This window comes from Sylvia atricapilla, chromosome 6 (genome assembly GCF_009819655.1).
Source record: "Sylvia atricapilla isolate bSylAtr1 chromosome 6, bSylAtr1.pri, whole genome shotgun sequence".
Lineage (NCBI taxonomy): Eukaryota > Metazoa > Chordata > Aves > Passeriformes > Sylviidae > Sylvia > Sylvia atricapilla.
The window spans coordinates 39,818,934-39,842,989 of record NC_089145.1 but is presented as its reverse complement, the minus strand read 5'-3'; the positions used below and the strand labels follow the sequence as shown (position 1 = coordinate 39,842,989).

Genomic DNA, 24,056 nt, shown 5'->3' with positions numbered 1-24,056 from the left:
CCTGGGTCCACACTCCTGTCAAGGAGTTGTAGAGAGAGAGAAGAGCCTCCTCTTCCCCAATCCCAGCCCCTCCAGCTCCTTCAGCTGCTGCTCATCAGACTTGTGCTCCAGACCCTTTCCCAGCTCCACTGTCTTTCCCTGGACACGCTCCAGCACCTCAATGTCTTCCTTGCAGTGAGGGTCCTAAACTGAAAGCAGCATCTGAGGTGCAGCCTCCCCATTGCTCCCAGCACTCTCACAGCACTACTGCAGCACCAAGGCCATGTGCTGAGTGCTATCTCCAGCCCATATAATCAACACTACCACATTGTTTCACCCTGTCTTTATGAGAGGGCACTGAAAGACACCCAAGCTGGCTTGTCTAGACAGCAGTCTGAGCCAGAGCACCACCAACTGTGCAAACCCATCACCAGCCTTCGCTCTTCAGCCCACATCAGCCCTCTAATGCCACATCTATCAAGAGCAGTGTGTCCAGCAGGAGCAGTGAGGTCATTCTTCCCCTGTACTGGGCACTGGTGAGGCCGCACCTTGAATGCTGTGTCCAGCTCTGGCCCCTCAGTTTAGGAAGGACGTTGAGTGCTGTGTCCAGCTCTGGCCCCTCAGTTTAGGGAGGACATGGAGACACTGGAGCACATCCAGAGGAGGCAACGAGGCTGGTGAGGGGCTTGGAACACAAACCCCTGTGAGGAATGGCTGAGGGAGCTGGGGTTGTTCAGCCTGGAGAAAAGGAGACTCAGAGGCGACCTTGTCACTCTCTACAGCTCCCTGAAAGGTGGCTGTGCTCAGGTGGGGTTGGTCTCTTTCTCCAGGCAGCAAATGACAAAATGAGAGGACACAGTCTAAAGCTGCACCAAGGGATATATACTCTGGATATTAGGAAAAAGTTTTTTACAGAAAGGGTAATAAAGTACTAGAATGATCTGCCTGGGGAGGTGGTGGATTCACCATCTCTGGATGTGTTTAAGAAAAGATTGGATGTGGCACTGGGTGCCATGGTTTAGTTGAGGTTAGGGTTGGGTTGGACTTGATGATCTTGAAGGTCTCTTCCAATCTAGTCCTTCTGTGAATTCTGTGATCTCCATGGCAGATGGTTAAACTCGGTCTGGCTGTGCTGTGCCTGCCTGTTCCTCCAGCTGCAGCACAGGTACAACCTCTGCCTCGCCAGTCAGGCTGGCTTTTACATCTCCTTGTTATTCTTTCCCACCTCCTTCCTTGCTGATCTCTCCACATGACACATGCTTATCTAGCCCAGCTTGTCCAGGCATCTCCTCAAGCCCATACTTAAAAAGAAATCCCTCTTGCCAGATCCCCAACAGGAAGCAATTTAATTTACCAGCAGCCTGGTGAGGGACGGTGTGTGTATTTATGTAAGTGATACATATGCTTGTATAAACTTCCCATGTCAAAACACGTATTCCAGCTTCTCCAGAGCAGGCAAAACTCCACAGACCACCTCAGACTTCTGGCTGTACTCATCTTTACTATGATGCTTACAGAAAGACACTACTTCTTTCTCAAATGTTCAGATAGGCACCAAAACAGCTGATTTTAAAATTCATATCACTGCTGCCATGGAATTAGCAGCTTTTTACTAAAAACTGCTTTTGCTTCAGACTAACTGCAAAATTGAGCAAGTATAACTGCATGTGTTATATGGTCACACCCACCCCTGGGCTCATTTCACTGGTCAAGAATAGATACAGAATTTTGGGTTACTCAATCTTTTTTTTTTTTTTTTTTTTTTCAGTTTATTTTAAGGAGGTCCAACTTATTGTCTGCCCAGTTTCCCAACACCTAGAAATCCCACAGGGCTGCTGAAGAAAAGAGCAGGATAGGTATTACAACTGGCTTACAATGCAGCATTTGTGCACTAGTCTGCTAGATGCCTGGCAACACACATTTGGAAAATCAGCACTAATGACCATCCTTTGGAGAAAAACATCTAAAAGCCAGGCAAGGCCTTCTGTTTTTACTCCTAAGGAAGACCATCAGCTTGCAAAACTGCAAAGACCAACCACTCTCCCAGGAATCATTATGAAATAAAATAAACAGTGGCATCCTATTAAAAAAATAAAAGAGGAGAGAAAGGAAGAGGGTGGAAGGAAAAGAAAAGGGGGGTAAAGAAGGGGCGAGCTGGAGGCTAGTGGGGGAAGAGGAGAGAAGAGAGAGGGATGGAGGGACAGAGACGAACAGAAAAATAGAGGAAAGAAGAAAAAAAGAAGGCAATTTGCAGCCAGAAGAGTAAGACTGAGCAAACAGCTTAAGAAGGGTGGCCAGGAAAGGTAAATCTTAAAACAGCAGATAGTTCAGACACTTGCAAACTTGACCTGACTTAAGAGTCAGTTATGTGTCTCCTCCTTTCTTGGGGACTACCAGTGGGAATTAGCAGGAGCTGAAAGCTGGACTGTATTTTGACAAGGCCAGTGCTGAACTCCTCACATCTCTGTTTTTCTATTGTGCTTTGCCCAGAAGTCTGCCTGATCTGGTATCTCTGTTTGACGTGGTAAAAAAGGAGCATTTGAGTCAACAGGAAACAGTGACACGAAAGGCTTCGCAGCAAGTGGAAGCCACAGGAGGAAATCACATTGCACCATTCCTGGACTGGGATCAAGATAATAAACTCTCAGAGCAATTGTTACTGTAAATTAAAAAACACTTGGAGGAAACAAAATCCATGGGATCAGGCGGGTTTATTTCAAGGCTGGCCTACACATAGAGATTAATCGTGTAAATTTTCACACAACAGAGCTGTCTTTTTTCTTTTTCTTGGTTTTTTTTAAAAAAAATATTTCTTTTAATTTCAGTTTTCCATCCCTATTGTTTACCTCAGCAGGGCAGAGGTTGGAAGCACAGCAGTGGTTGACAGCAGCTACCTATCCCCATTGTATTTGTTCATTATCTCAGGGGGTTTTGTGGGGCTCAAAGAAAGTCCCTGACTGCAAGAGCCACCAAGAAGGATAATCCACACACTGGTTACTGCCCCTTGAAAACACTGAAATCCATCCCAAGCATCACTTTAGCCCTTTGTCCTCACGAGCTTCACAAGCTGTTTTGGATCCTCATAACTTTCCTCTCTGTCAACATAGGAGCATGAAAAAAAAAAAAAAAAAAAAAAAAAAAGGTCCAGGTTTTATTTAAAGAGCATCTTTTTTCTTCCTGTGCCCAAAAAGGACAGTGTGATGGCTATCTTCTACCCTCTTCTACTAAAAAGTCACAGCTGATGTCCCTGTATAACCCACACAAGACCAAAGACCTCTTGGGACTTTATCACAAACCACAAGGGTACAATTTTCCCCCACAAAAAAAATCAGCCTGGCTCAGGAATTCTATTTAGTTTGCATTTAAACTTTTTGGAAATTATTCATGCACATAACTCCTTAGAAAATCAGCTTTGGGCTCAAACTGAGTTCACTGAAGCCAAAGGGCTTCCCCAAGAACACAGTCATTTTTCCCTGTTTTGGTGGTTTATGCTTTGCAGAGCAGAAGAGAGGCTTTCCAAAACATCCCCAAACAGAGACAGCTGTGTCGCCGCTTCCCAGAGAAACTTTATTGTTTCCAAAAAGAGTAGCAGGGCTTAGGAAGCTTGCAAGCAAATTATTACAAGATAATTACAAGAGCTGGCAGGCTCTCTCAGTGTTCCCAATGTTCTCCCTTCGTGGTCCACAACCCCCACACAAAGCAAATCTGCCCTAGGTCTTGCTGAGAGCGAGCAAATAAACCATAATTTCTCAGTACTGGGCTCCAGAAAGCCACATGTCCAACTCCCCAGCAGTGCAAGTGGCCATCTGTATCTGGGTCGAGGCAGTGCCAAGCACAGGATCCGGAGGAGGAAAAAGAAACAGGTTTGTAAATGAGTATTTATTTTTGTAGGACTAACACAGTCATGCCCCACTCTTTGACGCTGCTCTGTGAGGAAATGCCCATCCTCCATACCCAGGACTCCCCAGAAATTATGAATTCTCGTTGGAAATGGTTCCCCTCCCTCACTGTGGTTCTTCAACATCCTCATGTGGGGAAGCAGAGGGGCAGGCACTCATCTCTCTGGCACCCAGGGACAGAACCCGAGAGAATGGCTTCAAGTTGTGTCAGACAAGGTTTAGTTTGGATGTCAGGAAAAGGTTCTTCACCCAGAGGGTGGCTGGGCACTGAAAAGGCTCCCCAGGGCAGTGGGCACAGCTCCAAGGCTGGCAGAGCTCAAGGAGTGTTTGGACAATGCTCTCAGGCACAGGGTGTGACTCTTGGGGACGGAGCTGTGCAGGGCTGGGAGTTGGACTCAGTGGTGCTGATGGGTCCCTTCCAACTCAGCAGATTCTATGATTCCATGATTCCATATCCAGCCCTTCACAGAATACACAGGTTTTATGAATTCCTGTTGGAAATGCCTCCCCTCTACACCCTTGGTCCCTTTGGACCAAAGCAGCTCTGCACCCCCATGAGTTACCTGCTGCCCCCAGCTCCAAGGGTTAAGAGAACAGGCTATCCAGGGTGGTCATACATGGTTTCAAACCCAGGGAGCATCACAGGTGTCCTGTGAACAGCCTCACCACAACTACCGTTGCACAAACACATGTGTGAGCATGAGTGCAGACCCAATGAGCCCAGCCCCAAATTTCTAGACAAAGCCACTCTTGCCTGACTGCAATGGAACAAGGCACCTGATGTCAGGTGAAGATTGAGCCCTTTGATTTCAAATCACAGCAACTGCATCAAGGAACATCTCTGTCCCGTGCTGGCTCATATGGAACCCCGTGCACATGGCCCAGGGCTCCCAGACAGAGAGGCAGCAGGTTTTACAGCCATCTGCTTGCCCAGCAGTGCTGCTCTGTTGGGCTGTTCTTCCTCCCTGCTTCAGTGGCTGCACAAGTGCTCGCCAGCCCCAGGAACCACTTCTGCCTTGGGGAACCAAGCCACAGACAGCACACACAGCCCTGGGGCTACCCAGATGATCACTGTTGCGATGCAGTTGAAATGCTAAGAAAGTGAAGGTTTCTTTCTTCTGCTGGTTTGGGGTGGTTTTTTAAGCTAGAAGGAGGTGCAATGAAAATTAAGTCAACTCAGAATGGGGATAAGGTGCATGGGGTGTCTCCTCTGGGCTGGGCAGCTGGTAAACACATTTCTGAGAATCTCAGGCCACTTCCTCACACCAGGCTTGTTTTTAGGTCCTCTAATAAAGACTCACCAACTACAGTCACAACCACGTCAATGGGGCAGTTATCATTGGTTATCACCCACCACGCTCTGCGCTCTTACAGTGGGAGAGGCTCCCTGTGAGGCCACTGCAGTGAGGCACATCACTCAGAGAATCATAAATTGGTTCCTGTCACTTGCATAAATAAACTCTGCAGGGTCCCTCGGGGTGAAGGTGGCCCTGGCACTCAGGTGAACAGTGTGGCACCAACACCGAGCTCATTCCAGAAGAGCCCAACGATGACAACCACAAACCAGGATGAGCTGAGGGGAGTTGTGGGCTCCCACTTGCCCAAGGAGAAAACAAAACAAAGCAAAACAAACAAGCCCAAATCTAACTGCATCCTCCAAATTCCTGCCCCTATTTTCTTAACCACTTGGCTGAAATTTCAAGTTCATACACCAGACAGTTTCGGTAACAGGCAAATTCAGTCATTTGTCTGGAACAATGCATCTTCTGAGGTATTCAAGTGAACCATACACACATCCTTCCTCCTCATCTCCTCTCTGCAAGACAGCCTAATTAACAGCAGCATTACACTCTTAGCTCATCTTTTCACTAGAAACTTTTACACAGCATATGTGCAAAAGGATGATTATCATATTCACCTGCATCTGTTTCATTCGAAACAAGACCCGACCCAAATTAGAAAAAAAACCCCAAAACTCAGATAAGCAAACCAATTATGTACAAAAAATGCGGGGTTTTTAATATCAATCAAAGAAAAAAAAAAGACACTTTGAGCACCATTAAAATGAAATATTAAAAGGATACAAAACAAATTGAAAGAAGCAACACAAAGTCTTCCCTCCCAGACCTTTTTAAAATGATAAAGAAAACTACATAAATATTCCTTCCCACCTGAAAGATTAAAAAAAAAAATCAAAGGATTTTCTGAACTTAGAGGGGAATAAATTGAGAAATAAGGAACTAGAGGGTATGACACTATAGACATTACCTGTTAATCAAAGATTTATAGGCCATCTGCACCCCTCTGGCTGCTGGTATCTCAGTGTCTCAGAAGAGAATAGCTCTGTAAATACCATGCTTTTTTTACAGCCCTCAGTTCAAAAAGGCTACTGAAATTGGTCTTTTCAGTTTACAGTGACTAACCTGCAACAGCTCTTCCTGGTTTACAAAATACTGAGCTCTGCAATACCTGCTGGCTCACGCAGGGCTACGGAAGGCTGGAGACCTCTACAAGCTCAGCCAAGGTCTTTACAAAAATTAAGTGGCAAAACACCCAAAAGCCCCTTGGAAACAGCTTGCTGCGAGGATTTGTGCATCACCTTAAACATCACCTGGAAACCAACATGGATTCAAAGGGACTGAAACCTGAGCATCACTGGCTCACACCTCAGTTAGTTACCTCTTCTCTGAGCTCAGATTGCCTTTGTTTTTTTCTTCCCCTTCCTCAATAATGATTGGCACCTGCTTGTTCAGTGCTGCTTGAGAACTGCTCCCTTTCTGATCTCTTTTTATGCTGCAACTCCCTTGATTTTAAGGACAAAAAACGTTAGTCTCATATACTGTGGCTAACCATAGGCAACACACTTGGCTACCCTTGCACTGAGCTTCATGATTTGTCCAAGCTACAGTTTCTCCAATAAGCCACTGCAGATGGGGACAGGAATTTGTATCAGCTTCATGAAAATGCAAATATCCAAAGCCCCTCAACCATCTGGGGTCAGAAAGTTACACTGGGGAGCTACAACACCATGATGGCAGCTGACCCTTCCAACCCTCCAGCTCATGTTTTCACCTCAGCTCGCGTCTCCTCAGCGTGCAGCCCAAGTGTGGACCTCCAGCAAAGTTCACAGATTAGAGTCAGAAATGTCAGCCTGATCTTGTTTCACCTCCTGCCTGCAAAAAAAACCCTGGCCTCAAATGTTCCTGCAACCAAGTGACCACTGCAAGGTGTCACTGCAGGTGTCAGAAAAAGCAGAGACTTTGTGATCAGGCTGCGGAGGCCTCACACGTCAGTCTCACTGACAACTGGAACCAGCGTGCCAGCAAACACATCAGGGGGTTTTGGTGGATGACAACGCTGTCAAACCACAGGAGGATGCACTTTCAACCAGCCTGCCTTCATTCCGTGCTAGACAGGAGCCAGAGGAAAGCAGAAAATGACTGTCCCTGCTGTGGTCACAAAGCCAACGTGGGGGCACCACGGCGCACACACCTGCAGGATCTGCACTGGAGAGTGAAGGGGGAGAGAGGAAATTCCCCTGTACCTCCCTGTCCAAGAATCCCCCAAAAACCAACCTGCCATCCCAGGTAAAGAACAGCTCAAGCTCTCAAGCCCGACTTGCAGAGCCTTCCAGCAGAGTGGCTTGGGGCTAACACAGGTGTCAACTCAAGAATAAGAGAAAAAGCCTCAATGCCTAAAGAAAAAAGCATCCAAGACGTGCATTTGGCTGTCACATGAATGCATGCGTGGAGTTGTGCCTCCACAACATGCCACAGAGGGAATGCTGAGGGTTCAGAGCCTGGGAGTGGATCAAAGCCATCCTCTCTGCTCCCAAAGGGCTCCCTCCCAGTGCCTGTCAAAGAGAACATCAAAGAGGCCTCACTGCTTCCTGAACACCCACCAGCACACTCCAAAGTCTGGGTCAGGGCCCTTGTTCATCTCCCAGAGCCCTGGAAAGGCTGTCAGTGCCTCTCCACACCAGGCTCTACCCTGTGCTCTACCCATTTGGTGGCACTGGAGTGGCTGGTGGACAACCAGGCTGATGCTGAAGATCCCCTGGGGGACCATGACCAGGGATGCCCCTGGACATACAAGGGCACTTAGACCTCTCTTGTGGCACCTGGGGGCAAGGGGTGGGTGAGCTGCCACTTCTCAGTCCAACCACTTTGGCTTGTGGGCCCTCACTTAGAAATGATGCCCCTGTTGAAAGCTCCAGGTCAGCTCTAACACTTCTAGGAGGTGAAATATAGGCTCATCTCTCTAAATGACTGGGTGACCCATGACAAGATGACCACACTGACCCTGGCAGAACTGCCTGACTGCCCCCAAGAGCCAGTGGAGATGCAGAGAAGCCTTCTCCTTCCATGCTGAGCACAACATCAGCCCTCAGCCAGTAATGCGGACAAAAAAGCTGCACGCCAAACAGCAGGCTGGCCTCGTAAACGGGACCAGTTCCATGATTATACTGTCCTGGAGTCCCAGGCCAGTCCTGCCTGGCTTAAATAGCACCCCTGCTCGTTATTATCTTGAAGGACGCTCGTTATAGAAAATCCTATCCCTCTGCCAAGTTCTGGCGTCTCACTATTTTTGGAACAACAGGGGCAGGCTCTGAGCCTCAGCAACTGTCAGCAGAGCCAGAGGGAAAGCAAATCCATATAACGATCAGGCTGGCTGACAGGGACAGTGCTGGGAACAGCATCGCCCGGGGGACAGTCCCCTGGAAGGACCCTTTGGTCATGAGAAAATGGATAAGGGCAATAAACATAAACCCAGAAGCTATTCGAAGCTATTTGCATGGGAAGCCGATCTCCCCCCAGCCCTCTTCATTCTCATGCATATGAGTGGAGACAAAAGGATTTAAAAGCAAACCACCTGTGCAGGAAGGATGCCTCCTAAACCCCTAAGACAGGACCTACTTACGGCAAACTGATTTTAATTAAAACATTCCAGGACTCACATTCCCCAGGATTAAATTACTGACTTAGCTATTTATATACATTGCCTCTTTCACCTCTTCTAGGACAGTATTGTTGAAGTGTTGGATGAAACCAGTGTCAGGTAAACAGAAACAAACACTTTAGTGCTTGTGACCCCTAATGCAAGATCCACGATTATCCACAGGCCCCAGCACCTGTCAGCAACTCACAGATTATTAGAGCAGAAGCATAATCCTCTCTGACACCAAAGAATTATTCTAAGGCCCTAGAAAAAGCAGAGGTAAATGGCTTAGGAAAGGTGAAAAGCTCCCAAGGCAAGGCTTTCAATTAAAAAAAAAATTAAATTTAAAAAACCAGAGAGGTGGTGAGCAAGGAAGACCTCCCACAGATGCAGCTGAAGCAGGATTTAAACTGCCCTCCTGCAATGGAGCATCTGGACTCCTTCCTTGCATTTCACAGGAAAAGAATCCCGAGGTGCAAGTCCAAAATTGCCCAGGCCAGTGCTGGGCACACAGATGGCTACATCCAGCCTCTGCCAGCCTGCTGAGCTACTGATATTTCATCTTTACTCTCTGAAAACTGTGACCCACAGCAGGCAGAGACAGCCCTTGCAGCTTCTACCACCTAGTGGCCGCAGGATTCAGCCCTGATGGAGCAAGGAGGCTGCCTGGAGGCATCAGGCAGCCTCAGCCCACCCTGGGCAAACAAAACTGCCCTTGCTGGAGGGCATCACTTAAGCTGCAGCTGAGACTAAAGCAGGCTCACACTGAGCACAGAGGCAGCACAAGAGAACAGAAAACCTTTCTGAAAACCATCATTGGCTAAAGTAAGCTCAGAAAAACCTCAGCCAGCTCTAAAACAGGCAAGCAAAAGTATAGATGAACTTGGGTAATTGCTGTTTGGGCTACTTGTGCCTGCTCAGCTAATCACAGAATGGTTTGGGTTGGAAGGGATGTTAAAGATCATCAAGTTACAGCCCTCCTCTCCTGTACAGGGACACTTTTCACTAGATCAGGTTGCTCAGAGCTTCATTCAGCCTGGCCCTGGAATAACGCTGCATTCCTGGCACCACATGGCATCACACTGTGCAGCACAGACAAGTGCCAGGCTGTTAAAGTCACCCCCAGCCTGCTTAAGCAAGAGGAAGAGTTTGCTGGTTTGGGTAAGATATTGTAAAAGAAACAGAATTCAAATGGCTCTGGATCCAGCCAAATTCTCAGACCCTGTGAGTGCTCTGTCCTCAAACTGCAGCAGCATCTCGGGTGCTTCCAAGAGCCTTCCTTTTGCGTTTCCACGATTTCCTCTTGAACTGGGATGGGGGAAGCTGTAACTGGACACCCCAATGTCAGGTGCAGCCTCTCCAGTGCCAGGCAGAACAGATAATGACTCTTCCAAGTTCCTGAAGAGCCTGGTCCATAATTTGGCTCACATTCCATGGGGCTGCACTGCTGGCTCAGACTGAACCTGGCACCTACCATAAGCCCTGTCTGCCTTCCAGCCGGGCTGCTGCTCTGCCAGACAGTCCCAGCTTAAGTCTGAGCTTATAGGATCAGGCTTTGACTTGGCCTTGACAAATGGTAAGAGGCCTCAAAGCAGCTAGCTCTTGAAAAATTCCCAAAGTCTGGCCCAGTAGGTCATTATATATCCAGGATCTCCATGGTTGTTTTGTTTTGTTTTTTATAACATGAACCATTAATATCATATTTTAAGAGTCTGGGCTGTAACTGTGATACATGTGATGTGGTTTCCATGTAATTGCAAACTGGGCATTTGTGCTACCATGGCCCAAAACCATAAATTTTTAAATATGGCTGCAGGATGATATTTTGAATAAGTGGTTACTCTTTATGTATATATATATTTAATGGGTTTTATATATAGATATCTTTTTTCTGGCAAGCTTTTGTTAATGGAGAGGATATCCCCATGCCATACAAAGAATATAGAGAACCCCCAAGTTTGTATCAGCCTGGTTAAGTCTTTCTGGAAGGACTGTGACCAGTGAATACCCTGGTGTTGCAATAATTTCTCCACTATAGCAAAGGGGGTTAATTGTGATTTTATAAGCAATTTAAATCTAGTTATTCTGGATATTGAAGTAGGTGTCACTGAGCGCAGACCATGGGCAAAAGACATCATGAACCACCTTAATTTGAAATCTGCATTTTTTTTGTAAACATTTTCCTTTTTTGTGTTGTTTATCATCACAGGAGAAGCAGTTTTGTCTTACAGACAATCCAGACAATGAAGCAAAGTGGGATTCATGGGAAAGAGGAACCAAAGAAAGACTGGAAACAGCAGGGTTCTGCTATACAAGCACCCCTCCCTTGGCACCATTTCAAGGACTGACCAGCTCTGTGTTCAGGGCACCAAGGGCTGAGGGGTTCTTCCCTCTGCTCCTCTGATGACAAGCTGGTCCAGAAACTCCTGTTCCAGGCTGCTCTACTCTTTAGCACACTCCTTTTAATTTCCAGTCTAACTGTACCCATGGCCAGTCTAGATCCATTTAATCTTAACCAGCATCTTGACAGCTTTGTTTCCCTCCTCAGTGTTTGACATCTGCAGACATCAATCAGATCCTCTTTTTGCTTTCAATTTGCTGGTCTAAACAGGCTGAGTTCTCCCCTTTTCTTCCTGTTTGCAAAAGACTCTGCAGTTACTTCACCATCCCAGAAGACCTTGCCTGCACTCACAGCAGATCACGTTCAGCTTTTTTTTAACATGACAAACAGCACTCACACAGTGACCTTGAGTCTTCCCGAAGTACATAAGAAGCACTCTGCACAGCCCAGGAGTATACTTGCTGTTTTCATATCCACACTGCAAATTTAGTAAGCAAAGCCATAGCAAAGGCCATAGCAACGAGTAGCAAAACCCACATTTGACCTCAAACAGAGCACATCAATACTGGACACTTCTGATATTTCAGGAAAGCCATTACAAATTGAAATATGACAAAATTAAAGTTTCTTTGGTTGCTAGTGACAACAGTGACCTTTAAGTTTCATTTCTGCCATACAGCACAGCTGCTCTGTGAACCATGTGAGTTGTGTATTAAACAAAACTCAACACAAATCACTCATTTCTATTAGATGAGTCTACCCAAAGGCTCCACCCTAAATGAGCACAGTTCTTCACCTCCAAAGCTGTTGCATCACCCCAGTGAAAAGAGAAACGGGTGGGTGGCTGAATACATTGGTCTGCTCTTTTTTTTGTTTTTTTAAGGTATTCTGGGTTTATGTGGGAGGAGCAAAGCTGCAATTAAAAGGGCAAATTTCTCCTACCGCTTGTAAGAGGAAAAGAAGCTCTAGTGCCCTTTAGCAAAGAACAAAATGGAACTGGAAAGGAGCCCAAGCAGTCTTGAAGAGCTACAATGCAGAAAATGCTTTGGTCCTAAGAACAGCTTAGCTGAGGGAATCCCAAATTCACCTTGCCATACATGGCTGTGGCCACTTTCTCCATCTCAGCCACACCAGCAAGAGGCTCCCAGCCACCAGCACACACCAGATGAGGCCCCCTAGCCAGGCACTCATGTTCTGTCCTCCACTTAGGTATGCAGGGCACAAGGGACAGCGACGCTGCCGTTTGTCTTCCCTACACGAAAAGAAACACCAACCACACATGGATCTGACTCAGTGTCCACCTATGTCAGGCAGACCCTTTCCAGTAACCCCAGAAGGATCTTTCCTTCAGTTCTGAGCAGTCCACAAAGGGTGGAGGAGACTGGAGACTACCTCCGGTTCCAAGAGCAAATCTTAAAGTTTGCAGAAAACTCAATGCAAATACAGTCTTGTTAAAAATTCAGGCAGCAACAGAGCAGAGCCTGAGACCCCAGAGCTACCAGAGGACGCTGCAGGTGTGTAGACATCTGCACTTGGAAACATTCAGTGGCATGGAGATGTTTCTAGGGAAGACACAAAGAAAGGCTTTGTGCCTTACCAATTTCTTAGGGAGCTTAGGAAAGGCCAGGATTTTGTTTGCCAAATGCCCAGCAGATGTTAGAGGTGAGATTTAGCACAGTGCTCTGTTCATCCTCGAGCAGAGAGGTTTCTCCTGGGTCCGAGGTGGACATTTATAACAGGCCAGGGGCCAAATACACAGCAAGGTTCCTCATGCCAGCCAGTGTCAGGAGGAAGGCTGGCCACTGCCTGGGCTATACTTACAGGAGTCTGGAAGCAGCAGTAGAGCTTGGTGAGGAAGGGGTGGTTCCTGGCTAGGGAGAGGATGCGTTTCTCCGTCATGGTGCACTCAACATCGTCATCCTGCAGAATGACATCCTTCTTCAGCACCTTCACTGCATACAGCTGCCCACTCTCCTTCATCTTGGCAAGCATCACCTAAACCAAAAGCAGGTGTGAATGGCAAGGGCCGAGTCCTCTGTCTGTCAGCAGCACAGAGCCTCTAGCACCTTCCCAGGCTGGAAAGGTCAGTCATCTCGTGACTTGTGGACCAAGGTGAGTCAGCCTGTTAGCATGGGCATCAGTGTACAGTCAGTGACACACGCTACTGCCTGCAGCAGGCTGCTCTGGACAGAAATACCCACATGCTGCTCCTGTCTGACACAGGGCTGGCTGCTCAAAGGTCACCCACTGTGCCAGCACAAACTGCCTGAGCAGGGCCATTCATCCCACCTCCCTCCTCTGTTATAAAATCCCAAACATACCCTTTCACATCAGCTTCGTGGCAAAGCAGAGAAACAAAACCACTGTCTCACCACGTCTGAAACCACTGCCTTGCTGCTTTTAAAGGAAAAGTCTTTACATGCTCCAAGAAATGCTGCCCAAACGGGTGTGAACACACACACTTGCAGCTCCTGGTACGGGCCCTGGCATGCAGCTGCTCCTTCAGGTGCTAACTTCTTTTTTGTGATATCCAATCCTTCACTTTGCTGTCAGCTCTCTTTCTGTTCCCTTTTCTCCCTGCTCTCTGAAACCAACTTTGTTGCACAAAGTTGCAACAAAGTGGTACTAAGTGCTCCCCAGTACTTGCTCTGGAGCAGCACTGGACAGCCGGTTTACCAGGTTATGAAATCACTTCACCTTCCTTGGGGCTTCTTAAACAAGGAATGTGGTTTCTCACAAAACAGCCAGGAATAACTCTCACCTTTCCAAAGCTTCCCTTCCCCAATACACGAAGGAAGGTCAAGTCTTTGATCCCAAGTTTGCTCGCTGAACTTTCACTGATGTTGTTGCCATCCTTAGGGCTGTCTTTTCCCTGATGTTTCAATGTAGCTCTAGAGACCAGTTTCTGCAGAAGAAAGCAAAGAAGTGTCAGTCTGCAGAGGAATTGTACTTCAGCTTCAGAAGGGCTCAGAGGTAGTCAATCCACCAGCCAGGGCATTTGGGGCCCATCCAGGGGCACTTTATGGCTACAGAGACACAAAGTTGTGGTGGCAGAGTCACACAGCTGCTCCATGGGACCAGCCAAGTTCAGCACTGCTCAGGGCTGTGCTGACATCTCAACAGCAGCTCCTGACGTGGGCATTTCGGGTTGTAAACCCACTGCCCAGAACATCACAGATAATCACAAAATGTGCTGAGTTTGGAAGGGACCTACAAGGATTATCAGGTCCAACTCCAGGCCCTGCACAGGGCCATTCCCAAGAGTCAAGAGTCCAGGTTGACTCTCTCCATGGAAATCCAAGTCTTCTATCTACCAGCAAAGTAAGGAGGACTGCATAATTTCAGCAAAATGCAAAGTGCTGGTGAGATTTAGAACCCTAGCAGATGTCATCTGAATTTCTTATGATTCTACTTGATTTTAAGACTCTTACTCAAAGCCCAGTTCAGTGGGACCCCCAACTTCAAAACACGTCTCTTTTCCACATTTGGGCCGCTGGCTTGTTCCACTGTTCCAAATTCGATGGAAAGCTGTTCATTCCCAAGCCAGCAGTGAGGTCCTGTATATTCAGGAGTTGTACCAGTATTAGCACACATTTCTAGAACTCGTAGTTTTGGAGTACTGAAAGAACAACCAAACCTCCGGTGCCCTCTGCTCACAGCTCTCCAGGTATGCATGTGCATACAAACGAGCACTTCTGTTCAGTTTATTGGTCTGAACAAAGTCACAGGGACTTCGTGAGCTCCATCTTGTGACTGCTCTGGTGTACAGCAAAGCTCTTCCTGCACCCGAGACTGGTCACCGTGGGGAAAGAACCAAGACCGGCCAAAGAAGCACAGAGAGGTTTGTGTTGGGAGGGACCTTCAAGATCATTTAATTCCAAATCCCTACCATAGGCAGGGACACTTTCCAGCAGACCAGGCTGCTCACAACCCCATCCAACCTGATCTTGAACTCTTCCAGGGATGGGGCATTCAACCAGTGGCAGGGCCTCACCAGGCCCACAGTAAAGAATTTCTTCCCAATATATTATCTAAACCTTCCCTCATTCAGCTTAAAACTATTCAGGGTTGTCGTTACAGCACAGTCTGAACACTTTCCTAGATCCTTTAGGTCATGAGTAACAAGAAGAGATAATTAACCAACAAGCACAGATTTATTTTTTTTTTCTGTTTCCATCTCCTTTTGATGTACAGATGATGCAAACAAGTGTTAACAAGTGCTGATTTTTGCAGAACGGAGAAGGGAGTATGGGATTTCCCTGTAACTCCCAGGATAACTGTCCCCCAAACTGCTACAGGGGGAAGAGCAAAGATAAGAGTTTGCTGCAGACCAGCTGAAATCAAAAGGGGCAGCACAGCCTAATGAGCCTGCTAGGCTGATACAGCATGATGTGGTTGATCAACATAGCTGGCTAATTGTATGAGAAAATTCACTAGATGTGGAAATTACGGTTTGGGTTTTAGTATTTTCTTTTTGCTATGTTGACAGGGACCAACGATTTTTGGCCAGGCATGTAGCAAAGAGTGAAATGGTTTCCCCAAAATCACACAGAAAAAGTAACGAAGCTGGGAAGAGAATTAGGCTTCTTCTTGAGCTCATTTTCTCTGTCAAAAGCCATGCATGCACATAGCATTTGCACTTGCAGTTAAAATAAAAAATGCATGGCATGAATTACATTGATCACTAATTAGTCAGGGGGTCTTATTCTGCTCTCATTTGTCATAGGCAGATGAAAGAGTGGTGAAGAGTCACAGAACCATGAAACATAAGCACATTGCAAAGCAACACCTATAGATTAAAAGCTGGATGTCAGACATCCATTTTCAAGGTGAGGCCTTTGCCACAAGCTCCAGACCTGCTCTTGCAGCCTACCACCCAAAATTAACCTGTCCTATGGGAAGTCCCTGCCCCCTCCTACACCCATGGAAAGACTCAGCTGTAAATGCTTTAAATAAAGAAGGAAAATAAAAATAAAAATACTCACCGAATTTGGGGAAATGCTTCCTGGTTGCAGCCCCATGCAGGCCAAGGTTTTTGCAAGCTCTGCTGAGTTCACCCCACAGTTTGGAGCAACATTTGCTTGGCATCGGATGTGGACATTCATTTTACAGACTGATGGGAGCAATGGAAAGTAAAAGCAAAGGAACAATTAAAATTACTTTGGAGGAGTTTATTGCTGAGAAACACTTTACTAATTCTGCTTCAGGAAATACACCCATCTGGATCTACTCTGTATCTTTAAACTAGAGGGATTTTTGCCACTGATCTAAGTAGAAGCAGAATTAGGACTCTCGTAAGAGAACAAACTCCTGAAAACCAGGAACAGACCCCAAACTCTCCAAGCGGAATGCCATTATTGTCTAAAGCTTTTCATAAGCACATATTTTTGAGGTGCATCACTACCATTGCAGCTCTGTCTGTAAGTACAATTAATATTTATAATGCCACAGAATTTGCAACAAATGTCCCCTGCATTTTCCTGTATCTAATTTTAAAAACAGTGTTCAGTAGGAAACAAAAATCATTCTTGCTCTAACTCATGGGCACACACACTCCCTCTTGTGGGAGATGAAGGCAAGGATTTTACAGCCTGGATCACTGAAACAAAAACATAACACCAGAACATGCTTAGTCATCAATTAACAGGCAGGGTAGTCAGTCTAAAGCAATGACCTTTTTTTTCCCCTTGGATGCTTTTTCACTGCCTTATCTCATTTTCCTCAGCTGAGGAAAAACCTTCAGGTAAAGGGAAAATAAGAATGCAGGAAGCAGAATACTTTTAAAAATGCAAGTTAAACAAAGCTGTGCTGAGAGTGCAAAGTAGAGTCTTTCTGGCAGCCAGAGATTAAAAAGGAGATCAGCGTTTTTTTTGACCCTTAGAAAGATAAATATTCATGGCTCAGCTTTCTCCTGAAGGTTGCACAAATCAAGCCCACACAGTGCATCAAAAGCCTAAAAATAAGTGTATTTTGTGAAAAGGCAACAGTGAGAAGCTGCTCACTTTTACACTGTAGACCCTGTCGCATGATCCCCCAGAGCAAGGAGCCGCAGTGGTCACAGAACGTTGGGACTTTGTAGTTGTGGACACTGAATTTATGAGGAATGTTGATCCCAAACCTCTGTTCAGTCACCTGAGGCACCAAAAGGAAAGCACAGGTTTAAAATACGAACATATATATATATAAGCTGGTGTTCATTTACGTACAGGCATTTAAGTGCAAATCTAAGAAAATAATTCCAAATCAGAAAATGTCCTAATCCATCACCTCACTGAAGATTATGGCAAGTGAATACTGAATTACAGCCTCACCTGCTGCGTGCCACCCCTGCTTCCCTTGCTGGCCATGCCAGACTACCTGGCAAGGCAGATTTTAAAATAAGGGCTCCCTAGCCAATTTTAAAATCTTAAAGACAAGTTAGAATTAGATCACCTCAAAACAAACCAATCCCACTGCTGTATGAGATACAACATTTCTTAATCATAGTTTTGAAATTATGGACTTGCATATTATGTGCAAAGACATGTAACTATAGGTCAAACTGTTGATTTTATTAATTTCAATATAGAACTGCTTCCACAGCTCCTCCTAAAATTCTCATTCCTCTTTTCACTCTCCTCATAATTAACAGCCTATCAGGCACACATTTCAGTTTATCACTTGCACTCATCCCCTTTTAACCCTGTTCTTTTCCAACTGTAAACCATTCAGATCTCAAGGACACCTTTAAAAAAATGTTTCAATGGCTGAAGAAACCAGTCCCCATTTAGCATATTCATCACTTTTGACTTTTTTACTCAACATGCAGATCCTGGAAAGCTGAGGTGGAACCCACAGCTCTATTAAAGTCAGGGGTGTGACTGGAACAAATAGCTTAAGGTGAGTGGTGCCTCCTTACTTTTGGCTTCTTTTAAAGTAGTTTAAATGTGTTATAAAACCTTCATAATCCCGAGAGAGAGGGAAGGATGTTCACTATTTAAATCACACTTTACCCTTAGGCATCTTAACTCATTTTCATTTGGCTTGTCACAGGGTCATTTTAAGGAGTTCAGCAGTTTGGAGGCAAGAAATAATAAACAAAGGCAATTAATGGCACAAAACAGAGAGCTGCCTTGAGAATGAGGAGATTTGATTTAATTTTTCCTCAAACAGTTATTGAACCATTTCCAGTTCCAGAAATGAGACATGCAATGCGCAGGGCAGCGTTACGTGGGGATGTTACTCCCATCAGCACAGACAAAAACAGCAAAAAAGAAAACCTTCAGAAACATAAGTTATGCAAGTGTTCGTTATTACAATGTATTTCACTGAGCAAAGGTATGGAGCAACAACTAAATGAGCCCTTCAGACAATCAGAAAAGAAAAAAAAAGTGGCAAAACAAAGACCAGTAGTTGGCCAAAGAAATCCACATTAAGAACTGGACACCAAATTTTGATTGTACCACAGTCAATCATGCAAGAAAATTACCACAGAAACCAGTGGATTTGCTACTTGTTGATGTTTTCCAGTGAAAATATCCTGACTTCTTAAACCATGTGTTAATCCAAAAAGTTAATGGCATTGACAGAAAAACAACTGGATTATGTTAAGCAGGTCCCTGTCACTCTTTCCCACTTTTAAACCCAGGAATAAAGATAACATAAAGTAAATTCTCTTAAAGGACAACCCCAGCGACCCAGACAAAGTATGATGACCCAAAAGAACCAACATGACTTTACCTTGAGATCATTCTTGTTAGTATTGTTTTGGCAAGTGCAAGCTGTGACAATGAGGTGATGGCAACGCTTGTGCACAACACAGGTGCACACTAGGAAATAAAAAGAGGCATGTTGAAAAGAGCCCTTGGAAGATTCAGAACACATCAATCCACCAGCTGGGTTTCTTAAGGCTCAGCTGCATCATCAGCACACAGTAAACATGTGAAAAATAATTGGCGGCTTAGTGTTTACAACAGATCTGGAAATGTATCTTCAACCTACTGCAACAAAAATTCTGCACTGGATCATTCACACAGCCCAGAAAACAGCTGCCTACATCAAATATGAGTGATGGACACGGAAACAACAGTGTACTAACTAAACTACTAAAAAGATGCTGTCAAAATAATTTTCCAGTGAAGACAGTTTCACACAGCAATATCCATTTTGTTAACATGCAGCTTCCTTTCACAGGACACCAGTGCCCTATTATACTGCACAGGAACAGGCTGCATTAGGCTATACCGAATGACCATGAGGCAGGCAGTTCTGGGAAACAGGGAAAGGCAAAATAAAGGGAAAGGTAGAACAATAATTATATGGAAACAAGCACCACATACATCTCCACAGTCAGCCAGCCAAACCATGCATTCAGGCACAAGTGCTGTGCCAGCCCACAAAGTCACGAACTCCCAAATTTTACTCTGCTAAAGTTCACAGGGAGAGAAAGGAGGGTGGCCATTTCAGCAGGAAACTTTCTGTCCCAATACCAGCTGAGCACTTGTCCTGAAGGGACCGTGGGTGCCTCATGCCTAGCTGAGTGTTGCATGTAGCCAGCGACTGAGTGGAACTGCACAGGATGAAAAAGCAACAAAGGTGTTTGCAGGAGTGCTGGTGGCTGCTCCTGCAGCCACCCAAATCTGACAGGGGCTCAAAAGCACAGGTTTGGCTGTCTGGGGAGGAAGAGGAGTGGTGACTCCAGAGCAGCTCACAGCTGCAGGATGTCCCAGCAGCATGGGAGAGTGCTCCCAAAGCAGCACATCCCACACACACACACACCACGCAGGAGCAGAGCACCTTACCTTGGCACTGGTATCCCTGCTTCCCAAACACGCCCCTGGCCAAGAGAAAACACGGACACAATTTAATGGCAGAAACAGTGCCGTCTTGCAGATTGCTTACAGAAGGCAGAGCCAAAATGCAGGAGTATCCCAAATTATCAGATCCCATGGCAGAGCTACCCAGCAGCAGTGGTGCAATCCAGCACAGGGGTGTGAGAGCACAGGAAAGCACTGCACAGGCACAGCTTATAGGGCAGGCTATCAACACAACTGTATTCCCCATATTCCCCCTCATTCTCATTTCTCAAATACCTCACTTCATTACAACACACACCACACATATTAGACTGATCCCAGCAGCCCACACCCTGTCATTATCTCTCCCACTCCATGTTGTTTTGAGACATATCTATGTTTTTTCTCCTTGCTCTGCCTGCTCCTCCACGTGCATCACCTCACACCTCTCTGATGGCTTCTCTGTTCTCAGGAATTGTCTCTAAACTTTCAAGCAACTGTGGTTTTTTTCTCAGTGTAATCTCAACGGTCCACTCCAGTGAGTGGGGTCTTTCTTCAGGTTGCTTCATTACTTTTTTACCTTTGAAATAACATCTGTGGTTACAAGGGAGGGACACTGCCACATCCCCACACCAACCCAATTTCCTTCCAGCATCCAAGATACACATCACCTCTGGCCTCTCTGCAGCACACTCCAGTTTGCAGCATAAAAGGTACCCTGCCAAACCTGAAGGCCAAGGGGCATCACATCGGAGGCCCTGGGTGAATTCCTAAGTGACACTCAGGATTGGGAGTGGCGTGTCCCCAGAACACAAAGGACTGGGGAGCTCTGTGCCACGGTGTTTGAGCTTTTCTCACCAGATGAACTCCCTGCAGTGAGAGCAGTAGGTGGGCTGTCGCAGGTAGGTAGCCATGAACTTGTGCCCGTTCACCTGGTGCACCCGCCTTCGCATCGCCCGCTGCCGCTTCCGAGTGAGGTTCTTAAAGATCCTGTCCCTGGGCAGAGTCCCTGTGCAGGGAGGAGAAGGAGAAAAAAGGACAGTAAAACATTAATATCATCACAACACAGTTATTGCTTCTGGTTTGGCTACAGCATTCAGTTTGGGACCTCAACCTAAGGAGGATGTGGACCTGCTGAAGCAAGGCCAGAGGTGGCCATGGAGATGATGCCAGAGCCGGAGCCTCTCTGCTGTGGAGACAGGATGGAAGAGCTGGGAGTTGTCGGAACCCTGGAGCCTGAGAATTTCAGGCTTTATGTGCTAAAAGGCACTGACCCTCAAGTAAGCACTACATTTGACCTGAGGCTGTGGAACAGGCGTCCGAGATTAAGTGATAGCACTGGGGTTGTGGGTGTGTAATTTGAACAGCATTGTGTGATCTCACAGGGTGAAAAACTTAGGATTTAAGGTTTTAGTATATAGCAATATATATGGGGCAATATGGAGGATTTAAGGTGTTGTCTAAGTCCTTCTTCACCTTCTTCTTCATGGGTTTTTTTTTTTCTAATTGGGTGAAAAAAGTCCACATTGCAGACCTTGGGTGGTCATTATTGGGTTAAAAGTACAAATAATATAGGTGTAAGCTTGTTATTGGATAGTTTAGGCTTAAGAAGACCTTGTGAAGAATTAGAGGAATCCATTTTTTACCTTGTTAGTCAGAGCTCGTGACTTGTGAGACTGTACTATAGAGAAGAATTAATAAACACCAAGTCTGAACACGAAAACTGCGTCTCTCATGTATTAATCCTGGCTCTAATGAGAGGAAAAGAAACCAACAGGGCCTGCTCAGCCTGGAGAAGAGATGGCTCTAGAGACACCCTAGAGCCCCTTCCACTGCCTGAACAGGGCTACAAGAGAGCTGGAGAGGGACTTTTGACAAGGGCATAGAGTGACAGGACAAGGGGAAATGGCTTCACACTGAAATACAGTAGGTTTAGATTGGATGTTTTGAACAAATTAATGACTGTGTGAGGCCCTGGCACAGGTTGCCCGGAGAAGCTGTGGCTGCCTCATCCCTGGCAGTGTTCCAGGCCAGGTTGGATGGAGTTTGGAGAAACCTGGTCTGGTGGAAGGTGTCCCAGCCCATAGCAGGAGGTTGGAATTAGATGCTCTCTAATGTCCCTTTCAATACAAACCATTCTATGATTCTACGATAAAATCCTTTCAAAACCCACAACTACATCCCTCGTTTAGAAGTCAGGAGACTGTGGTCTTGAACAATGGCATTTGGGACAGGTACAGAACTTAACTGCAATTAAGTTAACTCAAAATTATATTTTTTATCTAGAAATGTCTGCCTTTTGCCACCTTCCCCTCACTCCTCTCACGTGCTGAGACATGCCACTAAGCTATTAATTCACAAACTGTAAATGGACCAGAAGCTCAAGGCTAATGAGTAGTTATAACTCACAGCTTTTTGGGCAATAACTCCTAAAAACATAACTACACACAACCAACAGACCACCACCACACTTGTTGAATGAAAGCAGTGCCTTTCTTTGAGAAGAGTGTTCCTCCACCTTTGGTATTCTTATCCTACATTTCTTCATCACTATTTGCAGCATTTTTACATACTTCCACTACTTCCTGTGTTGGTTAAAAAAAAACAGGCTACTTTTTCAATGATGGCTAGTCACTTGATATGTGCCACACTCAGCTTTCTTTAAAGGGTTCATTTTCCAAAGCTTAGGTAATATTTGATAGCTTGGGAAAGCAGGGATCTAAGAACTGCTGGCATTCAAATCTGAACTGTCCCAAAAATATAATTTAATTTTAGAACACAGTAGACTATTTCAGTTGAAAGGGACCTATAATAATCATCTAGTCCAACTGTCTGACCATGTCAAAATGGACCAAAGTTAATGTATTTTAAGAGCACTGTTCAAATGCTTCTTAAATATGACAGGCTGTGGGAACTGACCACCTGTCTAGGAAGCCTTTCCCCATGTCTGAACCACCTCTCATTAAAGAAATGCTCCCTAACGCCCAGTCCAAACTCTTCTGATGCAATTTAATATCACAATTTAATTATCTATCAGTATAATTTAATCTTTTTACTGAGTTTAGTACAGCCATATAACAATTTCCTAGCAAAGCTCAATTCACACAAAACAAGTGCCTCTCAAAAGGCATGAACTGAGCTCTAGATCAAGAGAACCATTCCCGTTTAGGCAGCAGCTGTCCAAATTGTGTATCTGACAGCCAGTTGGTCTCTGGGGTTCTCACACAGACCTGGTCAGACCCAGCTGAGCTTCCCAGATCAAAGCCTGATCTGGGGCACGCTTTCCTCACAAGAAAGAAACAAAATTTGCAGTTTTAGAGTCAGTTAATTTGCAGAGTAAAGGCCCTGAAAACAAGGGCATTTTGGGGCAGAGGACAACACACCAGAGTCTGCCAGAGGTGATTGTGCAACAGTGTTCTGTGTTCAGGATTCTTGTTCTGAGCGTGGACTGGATGCAAAACCAAAGCCAGCTCCTGTCAAATCCCCTGCATGGACATAATCCCACAGGAAGGGATGGGTCTGCAAACTCCCAGGGCAGAGGATCGGCAGCAGGACCTAACACAGCTGTCACCCTCCCACTTCTCTTCCCACAAAAAGGGGGCAGAGCAATTCCCTGCTTTCAACTGGCTCTGCTGATTAACCACTGGGGGAACGAGGGTGGTGGAAATAGAGGAAAAGCTGTCAACCTGATCAAGGCCTGAAATGTAGGAATCCCACATCACAGGCATATTTCCCAGTCCTCTTTGTAGGAGTCGAGATAAGGGAAACCAATCTGTCACTACTGAGCCCAGCCACTTCAAGGGGCTGTGAGCCACAGGATGCATTGCTCTTGGTATTCTTGCTACAGGTTTAGAAGCAAAGCCAGCCATAAAGCTCAAGGATTTTCTGCTGAGCTCTCCCAGCCATTTGTGCATGTGTCCCTTTCCCAGGCACTGATGGAAGCATCCAACCCGAGGCATCACTGTGAAACAGAGCATGGCTTGAGTTTAGTACAGCTTGCATTTATTTTTTAAATGGAAGTGCATGCTATAAATCAGGATTTTCCCGTTCAAACACAAGAAGAAAAAGGATGTGGTGAGGCTGATCCAAGTATTTAACAAATCCCTGCTTTCTTCAGTGCAGAGC

The 24,056-nt window shown here is 45.8% G+C and overlaps 1 protein-coding gene across 1 annotated transcript in view; it reads right to left on the bottom strand.

Annotated features, from left to right (window-relative positions):
- Positions 1 to 24,056, bottom strand: part of PRKCH (protein kinase C eta) — a 114,734-nt gene that overhangs the window by 47,030 nt on the left and 43,648 nt on the right. Inside the window, exons 3-9 of the mRNA XM_066321619.1 lie at positions 20,790 to 20,940; positions 19,938 to 19,972; positions 18,877 to 18,965; positions 17,160 to 17,289; positions 16,143 to 16,270; positions 13,919 to 14,062; positions 12,979 to 13,152 (exon numbers count right to left, since the gene is read on the bottom strand). Coding sequence (XP_066177716.1) covers positions 12,979 to 13,152; positions 13,919 to 14,062; positions 16,143 to 16,270; positions 17,160 to 17,289; positions 18,877 to 18,965; positions 19,938 to 19,972; positions 20,790 to 20,940 — 851 coding nt within the window. The remainder of the gene's footprint in view (positions 1 to 12,978; positions 13,153 to 13,918; positions 14,063 to 16,142; positions 16,271 to 17,159; positions 17,290 to 18,876; positions 18,966 to 19,937; positions 19,973 to 20,789; positions 20,941 to 24,056) is intronic.